The sequence below is a fragment of the Aythya ferina genome (assembly GCF_964211825.1).
Source record: "Aythya ferina genome assembly, chromosome: 12".
NCBI classification, from domain to species: Eukaryota; Metazoa; Chordata; class Aves; order Anseriformes; family Anatidae; genus Aythya; species Aythya ferina.
Genome location: NC_140308.1, coordinates 14,597,705 through 14,622,733, shown reverse-complemented (window position 1 = coordinate 14,622,733; position 25,029 = coordinate 14,597,705). Strand labels below are relative to the sequence as shown.

At 42.5% G+C, this 25,029-nt stretch overlaps 1 protein-coding gene and 2 long non-coding RNA genes across 8 annotated transcripts in view; 1 reads left to right on the top strand and 2 right to left on the bottom strand.

Annotated features, from left to right (window-relative positions):
• LOC311443268 overlaps window positions 1-15,674 on the bottom strand; it is a 45,190-nt gene extending 29,516 nt beyond the window's left edge. The window contains exon 1 of the long non-coding RNA XR_014697167.1: window positions 15,612-15,674. This is a non-coding gene — a long non-coding RNA (uncharacterized lncRNA). The remainder of the gene's footprint in view (window positions 1-15,611) is intronic.
• Window positions 1-25,029, bottom strand: part of LOC311443265 — a 328,368-nt gene that overhangs the window by 139,490 nt on the left and 163,849 nt on the right. For all 5 annotated transcript variants that reach the window (XR_014697156.1, XR_014697157.1, XR_014697158.1 and 2 more), the window contains one exon: window positions 21,320-21,510. This is a non-coding gene — a long non-coding RNA (uncharacterized lncRNA). The remainder of the gene's footprint in view (window positions 1-21,319; window positions 21,511-25,029) is intronic.
• The window catches only part of LPCAT2 (lysophosphatidylcholine acyltransferase 2), a 29,591-nt gene continuing 29,078 nt past the window's right edge, over window positions 24,517-25,029 (top strand). The window contains exon 1 of one of the 2 annotated variants that reach the window (XM_084533321.1): window positions 24,517-24,754. In XM_084533321.1, coding sequence (XP_084389447.1) covers window positions 24,647-24,754 — 108 coding nt within the window. In that variant the 5' untranslated portion in view covers window positions 24,517-24,646. The remainder of the gene's footprint in view (window positions 24,755-25,029) is intronic. The other variant, XM_084533322.1, reaches the window with a different exon arrangement.

Below are 25,029 nucleotides of genomic sequence, written 5' to 3'. Positions count from 1 at the left end.
AATGACCTGCTCAGCACATCACACTGGTTTCTCTCTCCTCCCCAGAACACACCACGTGCTGTGTGAAGGCCAACAAGCACACTGATACGGCCACCAGTACTGGCTCTGCACTGAAGGTGTTCCTCCTTGGAGGCACTGGTTCAGATAACAGTTGACAACTTCAGGCTTCGAGGCTCAGTAGTTAATTTGCCCATAGTTGCACTAGCTCAATGTGTAATAGCAACTTCGGGGGCAGCCTAACAAGCCCTGGGAAGGCTTTACCCACATTACCAGCTGATATAATCTTAGGACCATCCTTTCACCTCTTTTTCCAAGTCCCCAAATTCCTGTTACACTTCTAAAGCCATGCTTTAGCCAACCTCATCACTCCCATGCTCGGACTCTAGGAGACAACCAACAACCACTCTGAAAGGACAGGGAGGAATGAAGGCAGCACATCACTCCAGTTCTGTGTGTCCCTTGCAAACCCTGCTGCAGACTCTGCCCACACAATGAACTGGAGGGTGACAAAAGAGAAGTTGGTTGAGCTTTCAGCTTTCTGTTATTGCCCAGCACTTTCCTCTGGGACTTCTTAGAACTGCTTCTGAGTGACTAACCCACTTTGCAGTTAAGAATTTCCTACCATTGCCAAAATAAACGTAAAGTTTTAAGAGGATAATTGTTTTAATTTGTATTCGCCTGGAGCTTGGCAGCCTGTCCCTGGAGTCACTTGGAGGTGGTCTCCCCTTCTAAAAGACAGGAATTCACAATATTAACCTATCCAAGTGGGCTTGTTTTGGGCGTTTGTAACCACTGCTTCAACCTTAGACCGCTTCACAGCTTTATTCTGCCTTCCCTATGCCCCTTAAAACAACCATAACGCTGCTGCCAGAAGGGCTGAAGCTGGAAAGCAGCTTTGCACTTTGTAGTTGGAGGCCAGACAACGATGAAGACCCGGCACCCCCACAGCAGCAAGCTGCTAATCACCACGAGCCAAAGAATTAGGAAATTCAACCGCAGGTCTCCCATCCAGTGTCACATCACACACTCAGTTCAGCCACGAAGCCATGACTTCTCCTCTTGCATTTATAACAGATGATTCTGGCCACTGCCTCCCTCCACTGCTCCCTTTTTCAAGTTCCTTCATCCAACTTACGCTGCGGCAGAGTTCGCTGCCCCAGGCAGCAGCTGACCATAGCATTGGGCAAGCTGAGCTGAAGCAATTCACCAAGAGGCAAGGCTTGCCTGCAAAGGGAGGCAAGTCAGCCTGCTTTCTGCCTGGGGTCAATGCTGTAAGTGTTGAGCCAAGTCTTCTAAAGAAAAGGAGTGATTTCTCACTGTTTGAGGACTAGGCAACTCTCATTACATTCTCCTATCTTGCATTTCCATGCTTTTCTTTTCCATTAAGAAACTCTGCCTTTTCGAGGCCACTGGCAGTTCTCTTCAACAGCTCAGAAGTATGAAGGAGGATGACTTACCCCCAAAACCCTTCTTCCGTTGCTTCCCATGTGGTCAAAGCAGTTTGTATTTGTGTCCTTTTAAAAATGCTCACCACCGCTTTGTAGCACTCTGTTCTTCCTGAATGATGCCTTTCATCCATTCTTACATGTAGATGCCCTCCTAGGGAGCACCGTGTGGCATTCTCAGCCCTCTGTCTCCTCTATCACTGATTACAGATGTCTAATTACGGCTTGATTCTATGCTCAAATAAGTAAATTCCAGTTCCTCTCACTTTCGCACAGCATTTTGAGTCTAGGAACATCCTGAAGCTAAAGGAAATAAAGTTTCCAACCCAAAGGTAGGACACCAACATAGCAGATCTTTAGGCTCCAGGTTTTGCTTTGGCTCTTGCTTCAAGCAAGTCCTTTGAGAAAATGCATAATATATCAAAGCCTTTACAGATTTTGTTTTGGTTTCACTGCACTTTCATCTCCTGTTTACTCTTTTGTTCTTTTACCTTTCTTTCTAATGTAAACAACTGGACACTGGGAACAAAACCAGAAGCTGGCAGGGAGGAATTAGCAATTACCTGTAAATTCTGAGTTCAGACCCACTCTAGGAAACAAGGCATGTCACTCTTGGAGATGAAACAAGTCACCCTCAAATATTTTTGTCTGCAGACACTATTTTTGCATGTAAATTCTGCACTGCAGACAGAATAACTGAGAAAGTAGGGGCAGAAATTGCAAGAAGGGTAGATTCTGTGCTAGATATGCTATATTTTTATTTTTAGTGAACTCATGATGTCAGTAAATAGAGCTTTTTTCATTTAAATCTCAGTATTCCCTTGGCTGTCTTAAGTCTACAACATACTCTTCTACTTTTCATTGAGAGCTCAGAATAAGGGAGTTTCACCTATATGTATTAAAGCCTGAGAGACCATGTAGTAGTTTTAATTACAACTTTTTATTTCATTATATATATATATATATATATAGTAATGAATGTGATGGTATTTATGTATATTTATACTTCCATAAAACATTATATAACAGCATGAGACAGAAATTCACAGTTGTAAGTGGACACTTGTTATGCAATGTAAGGTAAACAGACAGAATAAATGTCTGCATGTCAGAAATCCTGACATCTAAAATAATCAAGAGAAGTAGCATTGCAGGAATAGGAGAAATTAGGTAGTGTAGGCCTTAGATGTTTATTCCATCTAGATCTCACAGAAAATCTGCTACAGGCATTGGAAATCAATAGCACATCATCGTTTAGATCACATACTCTGAAATATTTAGGAGCCAAAAAACTGCAGATTAGCCTAAGCAAGACCAGATAATCACCTCCTGCTTAACCCCCTAGAGCATTTTTAAAAGGTCTGGCAGGTGTCTACCCACATCATGGTATTTTGGGATTTTATACACAATTACACACACTGATGTGGTTGCATTAAACTGAAGACTTCAAAATAGCATTCCGTTACATCCTTTTGAAAACTATTTACTCTTCAACATAAACTGATGCTTTTTGGAACAAGGTCATGCTCCCAGCAGGTACTCTGCACTTTATCTACTATGAACACAGCACATCTTACAAACAATTTGATGGCAAGCATGCTTTTCTGAAAGACAACCAGGCATTTAATAAAAAAAAAAATCAACCAAATTTAAAGCCTGAAATCTATAAAATCGTCACATGAAAATCACAGAATCACAGAATTTCTAGGTTGGAAGAGACCTCAAGATCATCGAGTCCAACATCTGACCTAACGCTAGCAGTCCCCACTAAACCATATCCCTAAGCTCTACATCTAAACGTCTTTTGAAGACCTCCAGGGATGGTGACTCCACCACTTCCCTGGGCAGCCTGTTCCAATGCCTCACAACCCTTTCAGTGAAGAAGTTCTTCCTAACATCTAACCTAAAACTCCCCTGGCTCAACTTAAGCCCATTCCCCCTCGTCCTGTCACCAGGCACGTGGGAGAACAGGCCAACCCCCACCTCGCTACAGCCTCCTTTAAGGTATCTGTAGAGAGCAATAAGGTCGCCCCTGAGCCTCCTCTTCTCCAGGCTGAACAAGCCCAGCTCCCTCAGCCGCTCCTCGTAGGACTTGTTCTCCAGGCCCCTCACCAGCTTCGTCGCCCTTCTCTGCACCCGCTCAAGCACCTCCATGTCCTTCTTGTAGCGAGGGGCCCAAAACTGAACACAGTACTCGAGGTGCGGCCTCACCAGAGCTGAGTACAGGGGGACGATCACCTCCCTAGCCCTGCTGGTCACGCTGTTCCTGATACAAGCCAGGATGCCGTTGGCCTTCTTGGCCACCTGAGCACACTGCTGGCTCATATTCAGCCGACTGTCCACCATCACTCCCAGGTCCATCTCTGCCTGGCAGCTTTCCAACCATTCCTCTCCCAGCCTGTAGCTCTGCTTGGGGTTATTGCGCCCCAGGTGCAGGACCCGGCACTTGGCCTTGTTAAACTTCATGCAGTTGACCTCAGCCCATCGGTGCAGCCTATCCAGATCCTCCTGCAGAGCTTTCCTACCCTCAAGCAGATCGACACACGCACCTAACTTGGTGTCATCTGCGAACTTACTGAGGGTGCACTCAATGCCCTCGTCCAGATCATCGATGAAGATATTAAAGAGGACCGGCCCCAGCACCGAGCCCTGATTATTAATCACAGATTAAGTCACCACAGAAATGACAACTCCAGAGCTTCAGATATCCTACTCAGGGTCTGAATCTGTACTTCTTTGCATTACAACCCCCAGTGACTTTCAGGGGTGAGAACGTAGTAAGGAGCCAGATTGACCAGTCCCAGTGGTTTGCACCTGAAGAGGTGCGGACACTTCCAAACAAAGATGACAACATTAGATACAAACAGATTTTAGCAGGGAAGTAAAGAGTAAAATCTCTTTGCTCGTAAGTTAGCTCAAAGTTAGAGCACTGTGAACACTTCAGTATATAAAAGATATCTATATCTATAAAAGATTTAAACATAGATATCTTTTGTAGATATAACAATGCGCTCATGTACCAGCCCCATCTGAAAGACACTTGCAGATGGCATTCTTAGCAGGTTACTTTCAGTACAATAAATACAATTGATTTTTCCACTGCGTTAGCAGTTCTTCACTTTACATTATTGAAAGCCACACTCACCAATACATCCAGAAAGCTATTAAACATGGATTGGTTATAATACTATCAGATCTTTATTCGCCCACAAAATGAACACCGCAGTGGATTTTAACCTGTTGAAGGCTTTCAGGGCTAATAACCAAACCCTGCAAAAGCACCCAATCTGTTTTCACATGAGATTAAAATGGGAAGCAACTAGACAGGCAGGGTAAAACTCTGCAGGCAAACTCTTGTCCAAAGTGGGAATCTCACCTGGCAGTACTGCCAGTGCTAAATAAAACTATTTGCACTCACCAAATGACTTCAGAGAAATTAATTGCACTAATTGACAGAATACATGACTCCAGCATTTCAGCCTGGTTTCAATTAGGGGGAAAATCCCATAACTCGATTCAGGAATGTGAGAAGTTCCTGCAAACACAGGAAAGAATATTCCTAAAATTGAAAGGTTTGTGGATTTTGCAACCTCACAGGGCCTCTGTGTGTGAAAAATGAAAATATTTCTTTTTAAATAATTCTAGTCCTTGAAAAGTTCTGCTCCATAACTTCTAGCCATGCATAACTGGATGTGGTCTCTGGAAATTAGAACTATCATTATAATAAATACTGCTAAAATATATTATGTTTCTGGGGCACACTGGCAGCTTTTAGTGTTTCAGAGAAAACTGTGTCTCTGTTCAAGGATTGCTGCACACAAGCAGCGAAGTCCTGAATTCATGGGGAATTTTTCTTTTATGAAGTTGAAGTGGTCAAGAGTCAAGGAAACACATTCTTTCTCACCTTTTTAAACCTTACAAGTAAACACTAAGACTAATTCACCTTCCTCATCTCTCTTTGGAATATTTCATTCCTCCTTATTAGTATTTTAATCACTGCTGGCAAAGGCAATGCTCTGTGGAACCCGAAGGGCTTAAGAACACACACATTACATCTTTTTAGGTGCTCAGTTTTGAAATTAACTTCAGCTTTTTTCAGGTGTTGAACTGGCCCTAGTTTCTCTACTTCAGAAATTAAAGATCACGATTAATACCTTGTCTGTAAGTCCATCATGAATCCTACCTAAACTCTTTGCTACCTATGTGCACAGATCTCTCAAAGCAGTAAAAGAATCCAGACTCCCAGCTGCATATCCCTTCCTCAGCACAACGCAGCCCCATAGGAGAGGCACCTTCCCATGTTTCCTAATCCAAGTTTTATAAGAAAAGAGGCCCTCCTGAGTTTCACACTTTGTGGGAATACACTGCAGTATTGCAAAAGGGAAAAAGCACCCCAAACAGACCAACAAGAGATACACTGTTGTTTTCAGGCACATCTGGAACGTGACATATGCTATCTGTAATTAGCAAACTCCTCAGAATTTCTGTTTAATTTTCATTGTGAGAAAATACACCAGTAAAACTAACTGCAGCAGGTAAAGAAGTAGCTCCCAGAAACAACCACTGTTCTAATACCTGTATCTTCACAGAAAACATAGCTCCCTTGCTCACCAATGTTAAAATTATTATGAATCCTATTTAATTAACAGAGTATGACCTGAGCTGAGCTACTATAGCCACCACATGGCCCACCGTGAAAATGCCACATGAACTTCTGCAGAAATTAGAGTGGAAACACTCTCACTGAAGTTCATGCGACTTACACAGCCCTGCTCTCTCCCAGATTTGGTAACAGGCAGCACCCTCCTGAAACCCTACATACAACCCCAAGGTATCCAGCTCATTCAGAAGGGTATTTATGAAATGTGGAAGTAAACTAGAAGTGTTTCTGAAGTTCAAGGCAAGAGAAGATTTTGCAGTGCAGAGAAGCGACTTTACAATAATTGATGGGTTTTAGAGCAAGCCGAGGGAGAGCTATTGCAGTTGACACAGCATCACTTCTAGCTTGGTTTTCTTCCCAGAGCCAGCAAACAGGCTGTCATATACAAACACTTGGAAAGAGAGAGCAATGCTGAAGCATTTCAGTTTATGTAAGGTTTTCAGATAAACCAGGCTGCCAAGTCCAGTAACCGGACAAACAATGCCACTTGCAGGCTGAAATGAATCACTGCACCCTACAGAGAGCTCAGAGCAGTAAGGAAAAGCGCCGTCTTCAAGGCCCAAGCCACACTGCCCCACAGCAAACCCACAGCCCCAGAACAAGCCTGGTGACCAAATACAGCTCAGAAAGTAGCTGCATCCCTCCAAGCCCTCATGCAGAATGAGAGACTGCCAAGCCGAAGACTTACAGGACTTGGGTCTCTTTATGTCACTTTGAGGGAATACAAGCTATTCAGGAAAATAACAGGTATTTAAAACAAACAGAAAACATTTTTTTTTTTTTTTTTTTTGGGGGGGGGGGGGGGAAGTAAGTGTGAAAATGCATTTACAAAGGCATCTCTTTAAAGAGAGGAAGAAGTCACACTATCTTCCATGACTCTCCCATATACCCACCATTTATACTCCATACCTACGTAGGGGAAGGAAGCTGCTTCCCTGAGTTTGCCCCTCTCTCCTCCCGGTTCCCCTCAGGCTGTGCGTTTTAGCGAGCAGCCCTTCCAGCAAAGCAGGAACATCATCCAAAGCCGCACAGCCCTCAGCCAGGAGAGGGGGGAGAGCGACTGAGGCTGGTTCAAGGCATTTCCTCGTTGCAGGAGGTGAGTCCCCCACAGTAATTCCTGCCAGGCTGAAGAGCAAAGATCGTCTTTATAGCAGCACAGTGTGCTGCCAGTAAACCGCTGCTCTGGCCCCCGTCTCAGCAGTGTCTCAGCCATGCACTATTTATACGGATAATGGGTTGGAATATTTGTTCTTCCAGCCATGCACACTGTTAGACTTTATTTTTTTGAACGGGCACCACCTGAATGCATTTAAGTGGTCGTCTTACTGTGATTCTCTATGATAACACAACATATTAAACTGTTTATTTAACTCTGTAATTCTGTTTCCAAAGTTGTTAGGGTTTGAGTTTGTTTTTTTCTGGGGGGTGTGTGTTTTGATTTTTTTTTTTTTAAAGCAGATTTTGGCATGTGACTAGCATGACACACTCTCAGCCAGGAGAACAGTGAATTAGGCAGGCCATGCCTCTACAAATAAAAACCACGGCACAACTATGACACCACGGTGAAAATGTAGCCTGAAATACTTTTGTGTGCTTGGGAATGGAGTAGGTACAGCAGTGTGATGATTGCTGCACATTCACAGCCCTACACATATCTTGGGGAACGACTCTGGAGGAAAGGCAGTGCCAACCCATCCCAGGTTAACAACGCAACCCCAGTGCTACAGGCCAACCACTTCTCAGGGGTGACCGATAGGTGTCGAGGCCTTCAGTGAAGATGACAAGCAAATGGGTGTCAGAGAGAAGCTCCTGCATCTCCTTAGAGATTACAGCTCTGTTGCATCTTTAGAAAGCCAGCACTGGTCACATGCCCCCAGTCATCCACCCTATGCATCGCCCAGCACTCACTGTTGGGTCCTGTGGGGCACCAGCATAGAGTTACACTTGGAGCCCAAAAATCCTTCCTCTGAAACCAAACATTATCATCATTAGAGAGGTAATTTTTCTGCTATTATTTGCAAGAAGAAAAAAAAACAAATCACCAGAGAAGGAATCATCACAGGCCAGGTAAGAGATAAATTATTACTGTAACAGAACTACTGAATTCCATTCCAACACTCGGGCATGTCTCACACTGCCGTGGAAAGTTATTGGGATACAAAATCAATTCAAAACATAGACCACGCTCCTGGCAGGCTCTTTACTGCAGCAGACGTTTGTCAATAAACAGAAATTTAACTGTACCTCCATGGCATTTTGTTATCTAGAGCCGAAGAATACCACTAAATATTTCACTTCCATATAGATTCATCTCTTCTGCCTTAGTTTCTAGTATCCATCATGATCTAATCTATATTGGCAAGACTGCTCCACTTCCCTGATGGGGTAGCTGCATTTTATTAATGTGAACAACTTTATCTGTATCGCAGTCCTGGTGGCTATTTGCAAACGTACTTTTGGTTTACCAAAATACAAGACTCTTATTTATTAGGAGGAAAAACACTGATCTAGAATTAAACACAACAGCCTTACATTACAGATAAGGCTGGGATGTTCTTTTCTTCCTTTCCACTTGCACGGCACTTTAAAACTCCTCCATCTTCATGCTGACTTCGGCGAAGGGAGGGTTAAAGCAAAGCCCCTCTCCGCACCCCAAGTGCTTTCAAACAGTACATGCCCTTTCCAACCAAGTGTGCTCCACAAAATTCTGACTGTGCTTATGCTCAGTATTGGTTTTGTAGCTTTTACTCCTGAAGGAATGCTGTGATAATTTAGCCTGAACTCCTTCAGTCTCCCCTCAAATTTCAGCCACTGATTACTACAGTGCTGTCACTTTTAGATAAGCAACAACTCTTGATTTAAAAGGCTACAAAATATGAAGAATTTACCACATCCCATGACTGTCGTTTTAAGGAGCTCTGTTTCCACAATGCCATGAATGACAGCTTATTTTTTTATCCAATATAAAGGATATGAGGAAACCACAGGACATGACTGGGTTCCAAATCATGCTGTTTACGAGCTACGTGCAAACATACAAACCCTGGTAGCTGAGTGTCTATCCAAAGTCCTGTATCAGACCTCAAAAGCCTAAGAGTTATGCTGTTTATACAGAATTTCATCCCCAGTATAGACTTGCAATGCATTTCACTATAACACTCTTTACCCTTCAAGATAATCAACTGCAGATGTGCTTCAAAACATGCTTCACATTAGTTGGTTGATGGCAACTTCATTTTATAATATTGACTAACTCAGGCTTCCACTGGTGCCTTAAGCAGAAGCCAGAACTACTTGATCTTCCTAGAACCAGGGGATTCAACAGCATTAACTTCACATTGTCAGCTGGGCAGGAGAAAACAGAACCCTATTCCTACAAATTACCACCTGTCAGAAATTCCTATACTACCATTTAAACTTGGATCCTGCAAGCTTGCACACAAAGATCCCCTCCCTTGCAAGAAGAAGTGTTTCCACAGCACTTCCCAAACTACATCATTTCTTCATCCCCTTTGCAGCTTGGCTTCTGGTGGCTGATCTGTGCTCTCAAACCACAGAGGCAGTTGCATTTTGACACACTATCCCTCTACCTTTGTGTGTTAGACTGTGCTATACTGTTACACTTCAGGACATCATGTCACCTGTTATTCAAGTTCGGTGAGAATAAATTAAACAATACAACTATTTCTATTTAAAAAGGAAGAAAAAGTGTGCTTCCACAACGATACTGTGTCCATCTCTTCAGGCAAAGATGTGTATGAGGTCTGGACCAGCCTTCAGAGGCTCAGAGTCCTCATTAGAGGAAGAAAAAAAGAAGCTCCACTTTCAGCAGCATTCAGTGTTGCATGTGATCAACAGATAGCAGAATAAATAATTTCAAACCAGATGGATTGTCAAATGCTTCATGTTAATCCCTGTTCCTTTTATCAGGTCCATCACGTGTCTACAGCAAAGCCTACTTCTCACCTCTCCAATGCTCCTGCTTCAATGCAACACAATGAATCAGAAACACAGATTACATACAAATTCATTTTTACTTTTTTCTTATTACTTGGGGAGTCAGTAGCATTTTCTTTCCAGAGTCTCAACACCAGATTTACTCAAATAAATGAATAAAGGCTGTTTTCATTAAATGCATTATGGTTAAGCAACAGAGACAAACAATTTCCTGAAGAGCTGAGCACAAACACAAATACCGTCTACAGGCATGGGTTTCATCAGTCTAAATATTTTCAGTCAAAGCAGCTCTGTATGCAATTAAAAATAAAATCCAAATAAATCCCAGCATTTTACCATCAAGTAATGTCCAGTCTAAAAAAAAAAAAAAAAAAAAAAAAAAAAAAAAAGCACGTACTTAAGAGTCAACTGGATGGCAACAGGAAGCAGAAGAAAAGCTCACAGGAATTCAGGTAATTCAGTAATACTCATACATTTCTCAGCGTAAGTATTTTTTATAACTAAAACCTGTTTGTCTTGCATCTCTATACCAAGGAGTCATTCAAGAGCTCTAGGTAATAACAACACAACCTTCTTCAAGGCACATTATAAACATGAACTAATCAGTCTACTGAGCATGTCTGGGGGTTTGCTGGGGAGATGAGCCTGAGAAATCTGTTAATCCCCCCCTTGTATGGCAAGTCATGGGTAGGGCACGGTGGAAAGGGCCACAACCCTCATAAAAATGGAGCTTCTACATTTTGGTGCAATTAGGGGTGGCTGGTGCTAGACTACTAGTGCTAGCCCAGAAGCCAGCAGCTTTCTGATCCAGCAGCACCAACAAACTAGCTGGCGTCATGACTCTGCCTTTGGAGAACATGTAGGAGAAAGAAAACTGTCTCCTTTTCAGAAAGACACAGTCAGGGTACCCGGCACTGAAAGTTATTAACAGAAATTGGACTATTTTTTATCGGACTTCTCTCCAGAAAACATGATAGGAACTTCTGCACCTGTGGCAGCACGTTCTAGTTTATTAAACAACACGCTCCCATATGGATGACAATCAATTCAGCATGCAGGAGCACAGCCCAGAATAGCAGTTAGCTTCTTCGTTATGTCAGAGTTCCACCTGTGCTGCACCATGGATATGCTCAGTGGCATTCAATAGGACCACTGTGTCACAGGACATCAGCAATTCTTCACATTGCTTTTTTTAAAAAAAATAAATAAAAGAAGAAGCACAAGCTAGAATGCTGTTGTATGACTGCATGCCAAAATCCCTGATTCTTCATCTGAAAGTTCCTTAAATGTGATTATTCTTCCCACAACAGAGTTTAAACTTGGCCAGAAGCTCTGTGCTCAGCCATGCTGTGGCAAAGGGACCTCCTTATGCTCAGGAGAACCTCTTCGTTCCAGGCTATGCAACCATTTTTAGAGGTCTTGACAGACAATCCCCTGTATATACACAAGGACAGAATGTTTCAGATAGAGAACAGAAAGCCAGAAATCAAGAATAATCTAAGATTTCTCCAGTGTTTCCTGTCCTCCTTCATCAAGCTACTTTCTTCTGTGATTATCTCCAAGGGAGATGCCTTATGTCTGTGTAAAACAGTTTAAAATTCTATTTAAAACACGTGTGTAAAAAAAAAAAAAGTGACTTGGCTTTCACAGATAAGCAGTGCCACTGCCAGTTTTAGCCCCAATAGATTTCCTAAACCAGCTTGGGAACTGATCCAACCTCACAGAAAAAAACACACCAGCAGATTTAACAACATGACAACTCCAGTTTTTATTCTTTTTTTTTTTTTTTAGTCTCTGCATAACTACACAATCCACACAGCACTGAATATAGTACAGGTAGCAATACTAACATCATTATCCTACTCCCTTACAGCGTTCTCTCTGGAAAGAATAAGGAGGGAAAAAGAGAGCTCTGCATGACAGGTAACGGTTTCCTTACCTGAAAAACTCTACCAAGGCTCTCAGAAGCTATGCAGAGGAGGGTAGTACAAAAGCATAAACAGCATATAAAACCGAAGTGGAGGCTATGCCCTTCATTCCAAAAACATTATTCGAGTGATATTTCTTGTGATGGAGTTACAAATTGGCTCTGTTATACTGTTCTTTTTACTTGACCTGGCTACTAAACTGACCTTAAGAGATCTAAGTGAGGCATGTTGAAATGGCTACCAAGGAAAACCAGGCGTATTTGCAACATTTGTCAAACAGTTGCAGATATATTTTCAAAAGTTCCAAGGCTGTAAGCCTGATTTCTGGGGAAACTAAAAGCAGTGACTGCAAAAGTTCAGTTACCAAGGGAGATTTCAGACAAGGACAATGCTAGCCTTGCATTTAAGAAAGGAAGTCCTTTGACACCAGAGATAGCTAGCACTGAAACACAGCTGGCAGCAAAGCATTAACACCTCCAGCACCCAGCTTGGCTGCACTAATGGTTACACTTACCCTCGCCAACCTCTGAGCAGCGTTCTAAGTGATACTTCGCGTCCAGTAAGTGGATAAAAATGCTATCAAGGAGAAGGTGAACAGAAAGCATTCTGATGGAAAAACTTAAATGCCTTCTACTAAGGCGTGATAAGCACTCAGAAATAAATCTTGTGCCGTACCAGATCTGCTAAGAGTGAAGTAATAAAATCTGGAGTAAGACATAAAACAAGGAGGAGGCAAAATGAGCTTATTAGTGCCCTTTTGAAGGTTTTGGCTTCCTCCCTTCTCTCATTTTCAAAGCTTGAAGGTATGTAAAAACATCGCAAAGATCAATTCTCTATGGCATTTTTGCTCTACGGCCATGAATGACAATCCTACAAGCACAGAGAGGTTTTGGAGATTTTATTCCATATCTCACGGCCTCAACTGTGTTTTAGTCTGCTTGTAGGATTTACCACTGTGGTGAGAATACATTTTTTAAAGAAAAGGCAAACACTGCTATTTACATAGAAAACACATTTCCCTGCCTACTGAAACATAAGCTCTTAAGAAAAGTGTTTACTGAAATTTCAATATAATAAGGCAGCAGTTCAGTAGATTTCAGATATTCATGGCAGCACATTTTCCTTGAGAGGTTCTTTGTTTTGCTTTATCATTCTTGACATTTCATATAGCACGTTATGAGCTTTTGCAGAGGAACACCACTTCTACCAGAGCAGCACAAATTGCAGGGGTGGGGGAGGTCCATGCTAAACGTTATTAAAAGATCTTCCTTTTCCAAAATCAGAAACGAATGCAAAGGCATAAAGCTGTCTGGAAGCACAAATCCTTTTAAAAACATCAGAAATGAGGGATACTCTCATTTTTATTAAGAAAGTCACCTGCACACCTGTCCTAGTTCTACTTATTATACAGGTCTTCAATGGTCAGATGGGCACTGCACCCTGATTTACAGAGGAAGTACACAGAGTTTAGTAAAACTTTCTAGATTTCTGTCATTTATATGTCAAAAGAATCCAGATGACATGGTTAGAGCACAGCTTTGCAAGGCCAATTCCAAGGAGTTCAGCCCCACACTGAAATCAAAATCAGATTTTATTTTTAAAATATACATTAATATTCACTTTTGTAGCAACACTGAGATTAACATTACTTTTAAATCATGATAATGGCAGCTTCTGGAAGTGATTTGTTGCTCTGCCTCTCCAGCCCATTTGGTGACTGCTTTGATATATAAATTGTTAGCAGATCTACATACTCTGAAATTCTTCAGAGCAAAAGCCATGCTTCTTGTTTAACTTAATAACTGTCAGAAACATCTCCCAAATATCAATACATATTAAACTACACTTATGTTGGGATAAATCTCCACAAGTTGTTTCCCCCACACACTCCCCCTTTCTTTCTGTTGGGTTTCTCCCCACCTACCATCATTTTTCAATCAGTGGTGCACAATATTTGTAACTTCTTTCATGGATCATATGATACATTTTAATGGCACATCCTTTGTTCCATTAACTTACTTTATGTTCACTTACTGCCAAAATCCCTGGGCTGTTCAAGTGTTCTTCACTTTTTTTTTTTTCCTCCTGTAGATAGCGCTAAGCTAGCAGTTTCCTTAAAATTTTGAGTTAATAAATCCCTAAGTAATTAACTGACGTATCAAGCTGTACTACACCATTGGACTACTGGAGTGAGGACTGGCACTGCGTAATTTAGCCTTACAGAAGTCCCAGATCGCTCGTTTTGGAAACTCTTTTATTTCCCTAAAGCTTCCTGACAAAATGGCATGATCCTCTTCAAAGCAAAGTGACAGAATTGCCACTGACCTCACTGAGGACAAGGTTCCACCACCAACCCAGGGCTTTATGATTTCAGATTGTTTCTGTACAAGTCACGGGCATTAAGAAATGTGTCTCCACCTCAGAACTAAATTACAGAATCACGGAATGCTTTGGTTTGGAAAGGACATTAAAAATCACCCAGTTCCAGCCCCCTTCCATGGGGGGGATACCTCCCACCACACCAGATTGCCCAAAGCCCCAACCAGTCTGGCCCTGAGCACTGCCAGGGATGAGGCAGCCACAGCTTCTCTGGGCAGCCTGTGCCAGTGCCTTGCCACCCTCAGAGTAAGCATTTCTTCCCACTATCTGATCTAAATCTACCCTATTTGAGTTTAAAAACACTACTCCTTGTCCTATCACCGCACCCCTATCAAAGAGCTCCTCCTCAGCTTCCCCTTTCGGTACTGACAGCCTTTGGGTGTGCAGCAGTAGATAAAACCACTTGGTACTGAGCTAGCACTTTTTATTTCAGTGCATTTTACAATCGATTATGCCTTTCAAGCCCTTCTGCAAGACAGCCACACCATACTACAGACTAGAAAACCAGCCCAGAGTTGCAGTCATTTACCCGGGGAAGCACTGGTGAAACTCCAGCACCCAGCCCCTGTGGGCCCATGCTCCTCCGCTGCTGGGAAGAAGCTCAGAGGTCTCCATAACTAATCGCCGTTTCTCTTTATGACAACTGAGCTACAGCTCCATCATCCTTTGTTAACATCCACATTTGTCATCTGATTCTACTGGAGAAAAAGAGGTTGTTATACTGTTCAAGACACAATCCCAGTCTGTTGAACCTGCCTCAGTGCCCCCAGATCTCTTCCAAGCCATCTGGAGAGAGTTTAGGCAGTATTTCTAGTCCTAAAGCACATTTCCAGGCTGAAATCCTTGAGATGAGAAGCTCCAATACAAGGCACCTGCAGCCAGTAGCAGAAATTTCCCTGTCACATTCATGCTCTTCCTCAGAGCTTCCTCTGCCACCAACTTTGGCTACAAGCAACAACAAAAAAAGCCCAAGGTTTATTCTTAATGCCTGACTAGCAACAGGTCCCTACAAAATACCAAGTTTTCTACCAAGCCTTTTCCTTGCTCTTCACTCCTACTTTCTTGTAAGAATGTCATTATTTCCAACCTTCATGCTGTTTTCCTCAGAAAAATAATAATAATAATAATTAAACCCAAAAACTTTTAACCTGTACCCAAATGTTAACAGTACCTCTCTGATATGTACCTGATAGCAAAATTCCATCCTGATCCCTACATCATATCAGCCTTATCTGTGAGTACCTGTGTAGAAAAGATACTGCCGTAGTCCTCAGAGCTCCTGGGATCCCAACTGCCAAACAGCACCTGCACCTGACCTTGCTTTAAATTACCCAGCTTTATCACCATCAGCACCACATTTGCAGCACTTGAGAAGTCAGGGTGTGCTTCAGGGCAGGTTACGTTACCGTTATTTGAGCTCACCCACCTGAATCTTGCTGCTGCCCTTGTAATCTTGCAGCCACACCTGTCTTACTGATGGCATTGTGATAGCCTCAGTGTTAGCACTTTAAAAGGTATCCAGCAAAAGTTCTCAATTTTTTTTTCATCTGGCCCATTGTAAGAAGCCCCCAGACTTCAACAAAACTGCCTGAAGCTGGAGGACATCTTCCTAGAGTTGCTAGATAAAAAATACGTATTGCATATCTTCCTTTCCCCCTTAATCATAGTTTTAACATCTTACTTGCCTAGATGCCTCAAGCTGAGTTGCAGATAGTGAGTTGGTTGGAAATGCTTCTTCTTGATTTTTCCCTCTCAGCTGCTCTTGATGTATAAAAAGAGCTGACCCATCTGCATACTTGATCTCCTACTAGTGTGCTGTCCTTAGATCTTTAAATATGACACAAATAGAATTTAGGTATCTTTCTGATATACAGATGAAGTTCTAGAGGGCATGCAGTCATGGTAAGAATCACAGTTTAAAAATAAAAATAAAAAATAAAAATAAAAATTAAAAAAAAAAACCACACGATCATATGGTTCTGGTATCTAATTTTGGTCTTAACTGAAATAGCCAAAATGCCTGACTGTACTGAGAGAACCTCTGTGAAGAAGATCATGTTTGGAGTTCCGAACCTGGGAACTCCTGACTGTGACCAGATAGCCAGCAAAACCCCTTTGGCTTTGGAGCTGAGAAAACGCAGTGAGTGAAGAGGTCATAGACCTTGTCTGATGATTAAAAAAGGAATGGAGGAGGCTAATTTAATTTAAGCAGACCGAGTGAGATAGGGGTTTCCACCCTAAAATTCCTCTCTGCTTCTCTTCCAAGCTCTGCTCGCTGCCCAGCCACATTGGTGCTTGCATTTTGGTAGCCAGCAGTGCAGACTTGGTGCTATGCTCAAGGACAGCTCTGTCTTTACCCTGCAGAAACCAGCGGTGAGGATGGGTGATGGTCAGCTGGGGAAGTTGCTCTGGGCAGGACAATACAAAAGAAATGAGCTGGGGATAGCCCTGCCTGCTAACAGCTGCTTCCTACCACGGGCCTGAGGTAGTGAGATGCTGGGCAAGGGGCCAGACAAGCCTCTAGATTCCTGCAACCCAAGGCTGCTTAAAGTTGGTGAAAGACAATATAAAGGTGGCTTTGTTTCAGCCATTTGAGACAGCCCCAGAACTCCATTCAGATTGTAGAAAGAGCCCCAAGAGCCTTGGATTTGTCTCCTTATTTAAAAGATATATTGGAAGTCACGTCATTTGAGACACTGAAACTCAGATGGACACTGTACTAACACCTCAAGCAAATGCCTCAGTGTGTTGCTAGAGACTTCAGAGATTTATTTATTTTTCATATTAAGACACAGACTGAGAATATTCTTCAGAGGCCATACTATACCATAAATAATTAAGAATTTGTTCTAATACCGACAGCTTAAAAATTGCATGGGCTGGGTCATTGGAACTTGAGAGCTGGAAGGAATCCAGCCCCTCCAAATAAAGGAGCTGGAAGGAACTCAGGTAACATCAACAGAGACACAGTAATTTAGTATATTAAACCAGTTATTTTTTCTTTCCTTTTTGTCTCTATTCTACATAAAACTCCTGAAACTATTCTACCATACAACATAAAACAGAAATTACTGCAGAGAGGCAATGGATGTGAAGGTGAATAAATATACATACTTAAAAGGATAATAAAGTGCTCATAAAATTGTTTACACAAATAGAGAAACCACAGTGCTAATGGCAGCTCCCCATACTGATATTATCAACACATACAGACTTCAAGTTGTGGTCTTTGCATTTAGATGAGATAACATTGCATTTGGTGGGGAGATTTAACAGAAGAGATACTTTCATTGAGGCAAAATATTAAAGTTAAGAAATAGAAAATTCTGATTACCAAAGACACAGTTTCACCATGAGGAAGAAATATGCATACACAACAACATTTAGGCTATAGAAGACTCTCCTGAAGAATACACTGAAAATCACATTATTTGAGGCACTTGACATTAATCTGAATGTAATACGTGTAAGTATACCACGACAAAAACATTTACAGTAGGGGATTCCTCTCAATAACCTTTCCACATCCAGTTTCTACCAACAATAGGATCTATGGTGCCATGAAAGGAAGAGAGCCTAACCTAAACTTCCCATAAAATGAAAGAAAAGGAATCACAATATTTTATACAAGTCTCTCTATGTATCAGTTATCTAACACCAAGCTGCTTTCTGTGACATTTTACACTAGCCTACTGCTCACTTGATCGCTTTATAGAGGCTGAATAAAGATGACTAGGGATTTATCGCCCTCTTGTGAGTGGAAAAAGGTTGCAATCTCTCAGAAAAATGAACGTGCACAGTTGTTACCACTAATGAATCCTGTGGTAAAAATATATCTGTATAAGTAATAAATATAATTTTGGATTGCTAAATGTAGACTCACTGGACTGCTACCTTTAGCAGTGCAAATTTCTGTTTATTAGCTCTACAGATATAACGGTAAACCAGGGGGTCAACCTTTAGTAACCAAAAGAATTTTATCAGAAAAGGATAGATTACAAAATTAAAAAACAAACTGAAATCAGACCAAACCAGGTATTTTTTCAATTAAGTAGGGAGATAGCAATCTAAATTCCCCAAAATCACTGCCTACAGCACTGATCTCAAAAGGCATGGCTTGCTCAAAGGTGAGTTAACCTTTCCCGACTACAGATGCAAAATATCCTTCAATGTCAAAGCAAACAGGATGATGAAAAAAAAAAACATCTATTTTGCCATGCTGGAGAAGAGGTGGCCTTTCAGTGACAATAAATGATTATGGGTCTGAGTCCACCTTTGTTGCAGTCCCTACTGAAGTCCCCAGAAAGAGGTGTAGGTACCTCTTGGCAGGCATAGGCCCTTGCTGGGTGCACACACAACACATCGACTGTATTAATACAAATTAATTCTACTTTTCTATCAGCACACCAACTAGCCAAATAGCTTTCTTCTGTAGTTCTTCAACAAAGAAATCTTACCAAAACTCTCTCCTGAGATTATTAGCAGGCTGTAATACCAATAAGCCAAGTGCCATTTGATCATGAATAACAGAGGACTCTCATTATGAGAAGCAAAAATAACACTGTCTTACAGTAATCCGAGAGCATGTGTCTTGGTTCTACTGCCTTCCCTAATTTATAATAAACAAAGCATAAATCCTATCCAAATGAAGGCATCCACAAGTCCTACTAACACAACATAATAACCATTTCCACAAAAAGCTATGTATTAATACCACTTAGCATAATAAATATTTAAAGTGTTACTGCAGTAAGGAATACAAATTCACCTATGTCTTTCCTGTTCTTAGTTGTGACACTTAAAAAACACAGCTTTATAGCTACTATATTTAAATGCAATTAGTTCTATATATTTCCAGCCTAATAAGAAATAATACATATTCATTTCTGCTCATTAACAGTCAGTATATAACTCTTAGCTAATGAACATTCAATTACGCTCCCTGAATACGTTGTGGGATAAATTCTCTTTTTGTTGCTCATATCAGTTCACTTCAATTCAGTTGCTTCTAATTAAAATTCTTTTGCTTCATGTAGACAAAACTAGTTTTTTCTGAGTCCCTTGAGACTTCTTTAAGAGTTGTTTTATCTTTATGTACAGTCAGCTCCCTAATTAATGCTTTAAATAGGGTAAACTTTACTGAGGCTCCTGGGTTCAGTTCAAAGGAAAAAAAAAAAAAAAACACGTTAATTTTATATCTCATTCTCACGCAATTCACTGGAGTCTCTCTTTTTCTTGTAAATCTACTTTTTTCTTTTGTTTTCAAGTGAATTCAATAATCAGGGAAGGTACCAGCTTGAGAGCACTGGGAGTTGGAGATCCCCCTTCATCAGTCTAGAGTTTTCCCTACCCAGAGAAACAGAAGAGAAATTCTTGTCAAGTTGTCCAGTTTTGCAGCCACCGCAGGTGAGGAATATTTACAGGAGGATTCTCCAAGGGGACAGCCCCAGTAGATTCCCTGAGATAAATACTACCTTTATTTTCAGCCAGCATCAGCAAGGCCCGATGCTAATGTATGTTTTCCTAACTTGTTAACTGAGCTAGCTCAGCAATCTATCTGCCTGTCTAGGACCTAAAATCTAACGCAAGCCCTACTTACTCCACCAGAACCAACAACATGCACGTTAAGCATCTGCCTTTGCAGAGGTCATTATCAGGTATGACTTGCAAACTGAAGTGGCTAGGTTCTTGCCTCTGATTTTATCTGTCTTCTGTCAGTTAGCAATACAAAGAGAAAGGAATTCAGTAGAAGCAGATTCAGGGCACTCTTAGAGGTTCCTCTCTCTAGTGCAGCATGCCAGGACACATTCTTGACTATTTTACCTATACCAGAGAATGGGCTGGACTCCCATACTTAACAGGCTGGGGATGGCAACTCCCCTCTGACAAAAACATCTAGAAATAACTCTCAAATGCAATGACTCATTTACAAACTTACCAGGCAAACATTGTGTGAACTCTATGTGCACCAATATAAGAGAGAGAATACTAGGACAGAAAGCCCAGTGTTTACTGAACAAGGGAAAGTGGCAGAGAAAGGAATTCCTGTTAAAAGAAACATCTAGTAATACCCAGGAGAATCCTTAGCTTTAGAGGCAGTTCAGTTTTATTTAACATTTAATTAAAACTCCAAGATACATGCACCTCTGCAACTGACTTGAAAACTGAAAAACTAAATGGAGTCAAAGAGGTATTATATATACACGCACGCATATGAATGCACATGTGTGTGTCTGCTTGGATGGACTATGTATGCCTGTCAGCACAACCTCTGGTCCACAACTACATGAGCACTGTGAAAGGAACAGGCCAAATCTGCTTCCCTTGTTTGAAGTAGGAATGAAACAAAAAATTCTATTGAGGGATGTGCAGATCTAGATCCTCAGCAGACTGAAACTGGTTGATGGAGCCCTAACAAATTACACCGTACATTATCCAGCCCATTGAATGTTCCCATGGACAGCATTTTTTATTGAGTAGATATTAGGAATAGCAACTGTTCAGTAATGTTGGTTTCACTTACCTTCCATAATCAGATATATTTTTTTCCCCAAGGTCTGCCACTTAATTTGTCAGTATAGAACTTGAAACAGTAGAGGGTGTTTCTGATCCTCTCTCATGTTACGTATGCTGTCTACTATTGCAGCAGATACGAACTGCACAACAGGCCATGTTTACTGCTGTGGACATCATCAGGGAGACAAGTATGTCCACAGTGCTTAACAGTAAGCCTAAGTCTGCTTGGAGCCTCATGCAATGCCCTTCTGACTCTGAGATACAATTATCAAAAATGTTTGTGTTGTGTGTTTGTTGTTTGTTTGTTTTTGTGTTTTTTTTTTGTTTTTTTTTGTTTTTGTGGCAGCCTGCCACAGTACTATTAACATAGCATGTTACTGAGGTTGTGTGTTGCATGACTAAGGCATGAAGACTTTTAAGGGTATATGGCTTACCAAGATAACACTGGAAGACTGTGCCAGGTGGAGAAAAACAAAGCTGATGTGTCTCGCATTACACTATTTGGCTTCACTGGTCCCTGAAGAAAACATCCCATCAGCTGCACCCAGATTTTCTCTTGGAAGGAATTAGTCAGCATTCCTTCAGGAGGGAAGCGGAGACTGAACTTGCATTAGGGGACCATGGCCTGGAAAGAAAGAAAGGAGAAGTTAAACCAACAATGAAAACACACTAGGAATCTATTTCTGTTCTCATACCCATTTTGCACACGAAGTTCACATTTTCTATCACAGAAAGCAAGCCAATAATCAGGATGCTACTTTGCACGAAGAAATTTTGTCACTTGTTCTTGAGGAAGGGTCGTGGTTTTTTCCTCACGAGCAGTTTACAGATACTGGGCTAAATTTTCTGTGCAGAAATATTACACGACCGTGGCCACAAGAGGGGGCATTTTGGTCAAAAGCAAACGGAACAATTCAAACACGAAGGAGGTTTTCAGTTTCTGTATCAAAGAACGCCTTTGTGTGTTTTATAAAGTTAAGACAACAGGCCTAACTGAAGAATTGAAGATAGAAATGCTAAAAAAGGGCAACTTCATTTAGCTTCTGGTTCAGAGTTGGAATTGCTAGTGGAAGATTTAGTTCACAAGAATTCCTTATTCTGCAATGGATGATTTAGTCTACCACACTTTACAGAACTGATAAATACTGAAAATACTTATAAATTACTGTAGCTTTATTAAGATCATTACGATAAGAAGATATGTTGGAGTATATTTTTACAAATGCAGGGGAGAATAAGCTGTTCCAAAGGCAGTTCTGATGAGAGAAAGATCACAGTCCAATTTAAGCTGTATATATAATTTATACTAAAAACAATAAAGTTCCATAAACTTTTTTAAAAATGTGACAGTTTATATGAAAGAAGAATCTCTGCCTACGCTGTGGAAGTGTTTACTGGGTTGTCCTCTGTCACTGATATGATTCACTTGGATTGCATACAGAAGCTACACCTGCTCTGGAGCCACTATTTTTACAGTTTCTGAGTAGAATCAAGACAGTACTGGGTAAAGCTCTTTAGGTAAATCATATGCTTTCCTACTGACCTGCAAAACTAAAGGTGTGTGCTCAACCTACAAAAATAATTAGTAATAAGCTAATGTTATTGTTCCCACGTTGCCAGATACATATTCCGGTAAAATAAAGATATTGAAACAATTCCAAACATCAGTATCATAATAGCTTGGTGGTATTTTGTGTTAGTGGAACAAGGATCAAAGTTCATTCCACCACAGACTCGCAGACCAAAATGGATTTATTATTCAAAAGAGAAACTGATGTCAGATTAGGCAAAGGATCACACCTTCTCACATTCTGAACGTTAACACATTTTTCTTGCACTGTTTGTATCTTGGTGCTTGCTTAAGCCTTTTTCATGATGTTACGGCTGACCAACCTTAGATGAGTAAATATTTATAATCAATATCACTGTTTCTTAACAAATGTACAAGTTACCAGAAACAGATTATTTTACATAATAAAAGCATCATGTCTTTAAAACTAGATGCTTTATTATTTCCTGGTTCTAGAGGTAAGATCATTACAACCATTTAATAAGGACAAATGCAGTGTTTTATTCTTAGAACTTTGTGTTGTAAATGACAAGTAATTACTCAGAAATGGATCTAAGAGTTATCATGACTTACAGTGTGAGTCACAAGGCCAGGCTACTGCAATAAAAGCAGGGATATATAAATGTGTTAGACAGAAATCAACCCTTCCTGCCCAATCAGTAGCACTGGTCAGTCCTCCTAGTGAGTAGCATTTCCAGTTTGGGTACTTCAAGACAGGTGTGGACCTATTGGAGAAATGCCAGAGAAAGGCATTAAGTATAATCAGATACCTAGAAACTATGACCTGGGAGAGAAAACCTGAAAGCACTGAACTGTTGAGTCTAGTGAAGGCTTGAGTAAATCACAAAAGCACTATACAAGAGTGCAAGAAGTAGCTGCAAAGAGGAAAGAAAACAGTTTTCATACCCACCAAGTGAATAGAAATTGGAAAGAGACTCTGCTCAGATATAGAAAAAATGTTTCATAACATAACCAGAGAAGTGCTGGAACAAATCCGCGAATCATCTGTCAAGAACGACGGAGGCAGAACTGATCTTTCTGCTCTGGGGTTTCCCTCTAGCCTCACTTCCCATGATGATCGTGCTGCACTGGTTCATGCTCTAGTTTTTCAGAGGCTAATTCCAAGGTCAGGCAGTCACAGGGTGACCCTGGAAGCCCGCCAAGGGAAATCCTACATTTGTCAAGTTTCCACTATACGCAGGCTTCAGTTAACCCAAATATATTATTTTGATTATTCCTTAAGCACCTGCACATCAAGCCACAACTGAAAAATAATTTTATAATAATTAATAATTACCATATTTGAGGAAGTAGTCGTGCCAAACTGGGAACTGAACTGTGAGGTTTCTATAACAATTTTTTAAAGGAAATGCAAGCAGTCCAGTGACAGACTAATGTTGTGTGAGGAAGTGTCCATGTTTTTGTGTGAAGAACAGGTGTGAGACAGGAGGGAGTGCCACAGTGAAGTGTCTGAACCAAGGTCATGGCCTGGAGGCCAGGAGCCACCCGTCCCTGAGCGCAGCGCTCTGGGGGCTCACCCTCACAGTCACAGCAGATCCAGTGCAAGAACCCACAGGCTCACCTCCTCAACACCATCAGGCTGAAGCTTCCTTCAGTGCTGAAAAAAGAAGCAGCCACATGAGCATGGAGTAACGTGAGCAGCGGGCAGCACCTCCGCCTCAGCCACCCTGCCTCAGGAGCACAGCCTCCCACCCGCGGCCGTGCCCATGGATGCAGCTCACGGTGTGTCTCCACACCTCACCTCCTCCTGACCTCAGCGCGGAAACGCACCCTCCACGCGAAGAAAAAAAAATAAAAATAAAAAGCCTCCTGTTGTACACCCTGAGCACATTTGCCTCCCTTATCTCTCAGATAACAGCCGTGGTGCTTGCCAACAAGGCACACCAGCCGCCCCTCAGCAGCCCGGGCTGGGCAGGGGAAGGAGGACACGGGGCTGGGGGCGGCAGGGGGGAGCCCGGCGCCTTCTTGCTGCCACCTCAGGAGACGGGCGGCAGGGGCGGGCGCGGCGGCTCCATCTTGCGGCCCCTGAGGGCTCCTTCCCCGCGGCGGGGCCGGGCCGGGCGGGGCCGGGCGGAGGGCTGGGACCGGGGCAGGGACAGTGCCGGGGACCTCGCGGCCCCCCCGGCGGCAGCTCCTGCGCAATCAGCCGCCCGGCGCTGGCGGCCGGAGCATGGCGCCGCGGGTGCTGCCGCTGCCCAGGCAGCACTCCTTCTGCTCGCCCGTCGTCCTCAACCCCTTCGTCCACCCGGGCCGCCTGAGCGCCGGGGACAAGCTGCGGGTAAGGCCGGCGGTGCGGCGTGCCGGGAGGGGAGAGCTGCCCTGCCCTGCCCTGCCCTGCCCTGCCCGGCCGGGCTGGGGAAGGGCTCCCGGCGGGGGGCGGCTGCCCCTGCCCCAAGGCTGCGCCCCGCGGCCGCCATTTCGCGGCGGGGCTGCGCGGCCCTGAGGCGGCTCCCGGAGCCGGGGGGCAAAAGCCAGCGGCCGCCTGAGGGAAAGAGGGAAAAATGGAAGGGCTCCCGGCCGGCCCGGGCTCCCCCAGGGCTGTAGGGCAGCCGC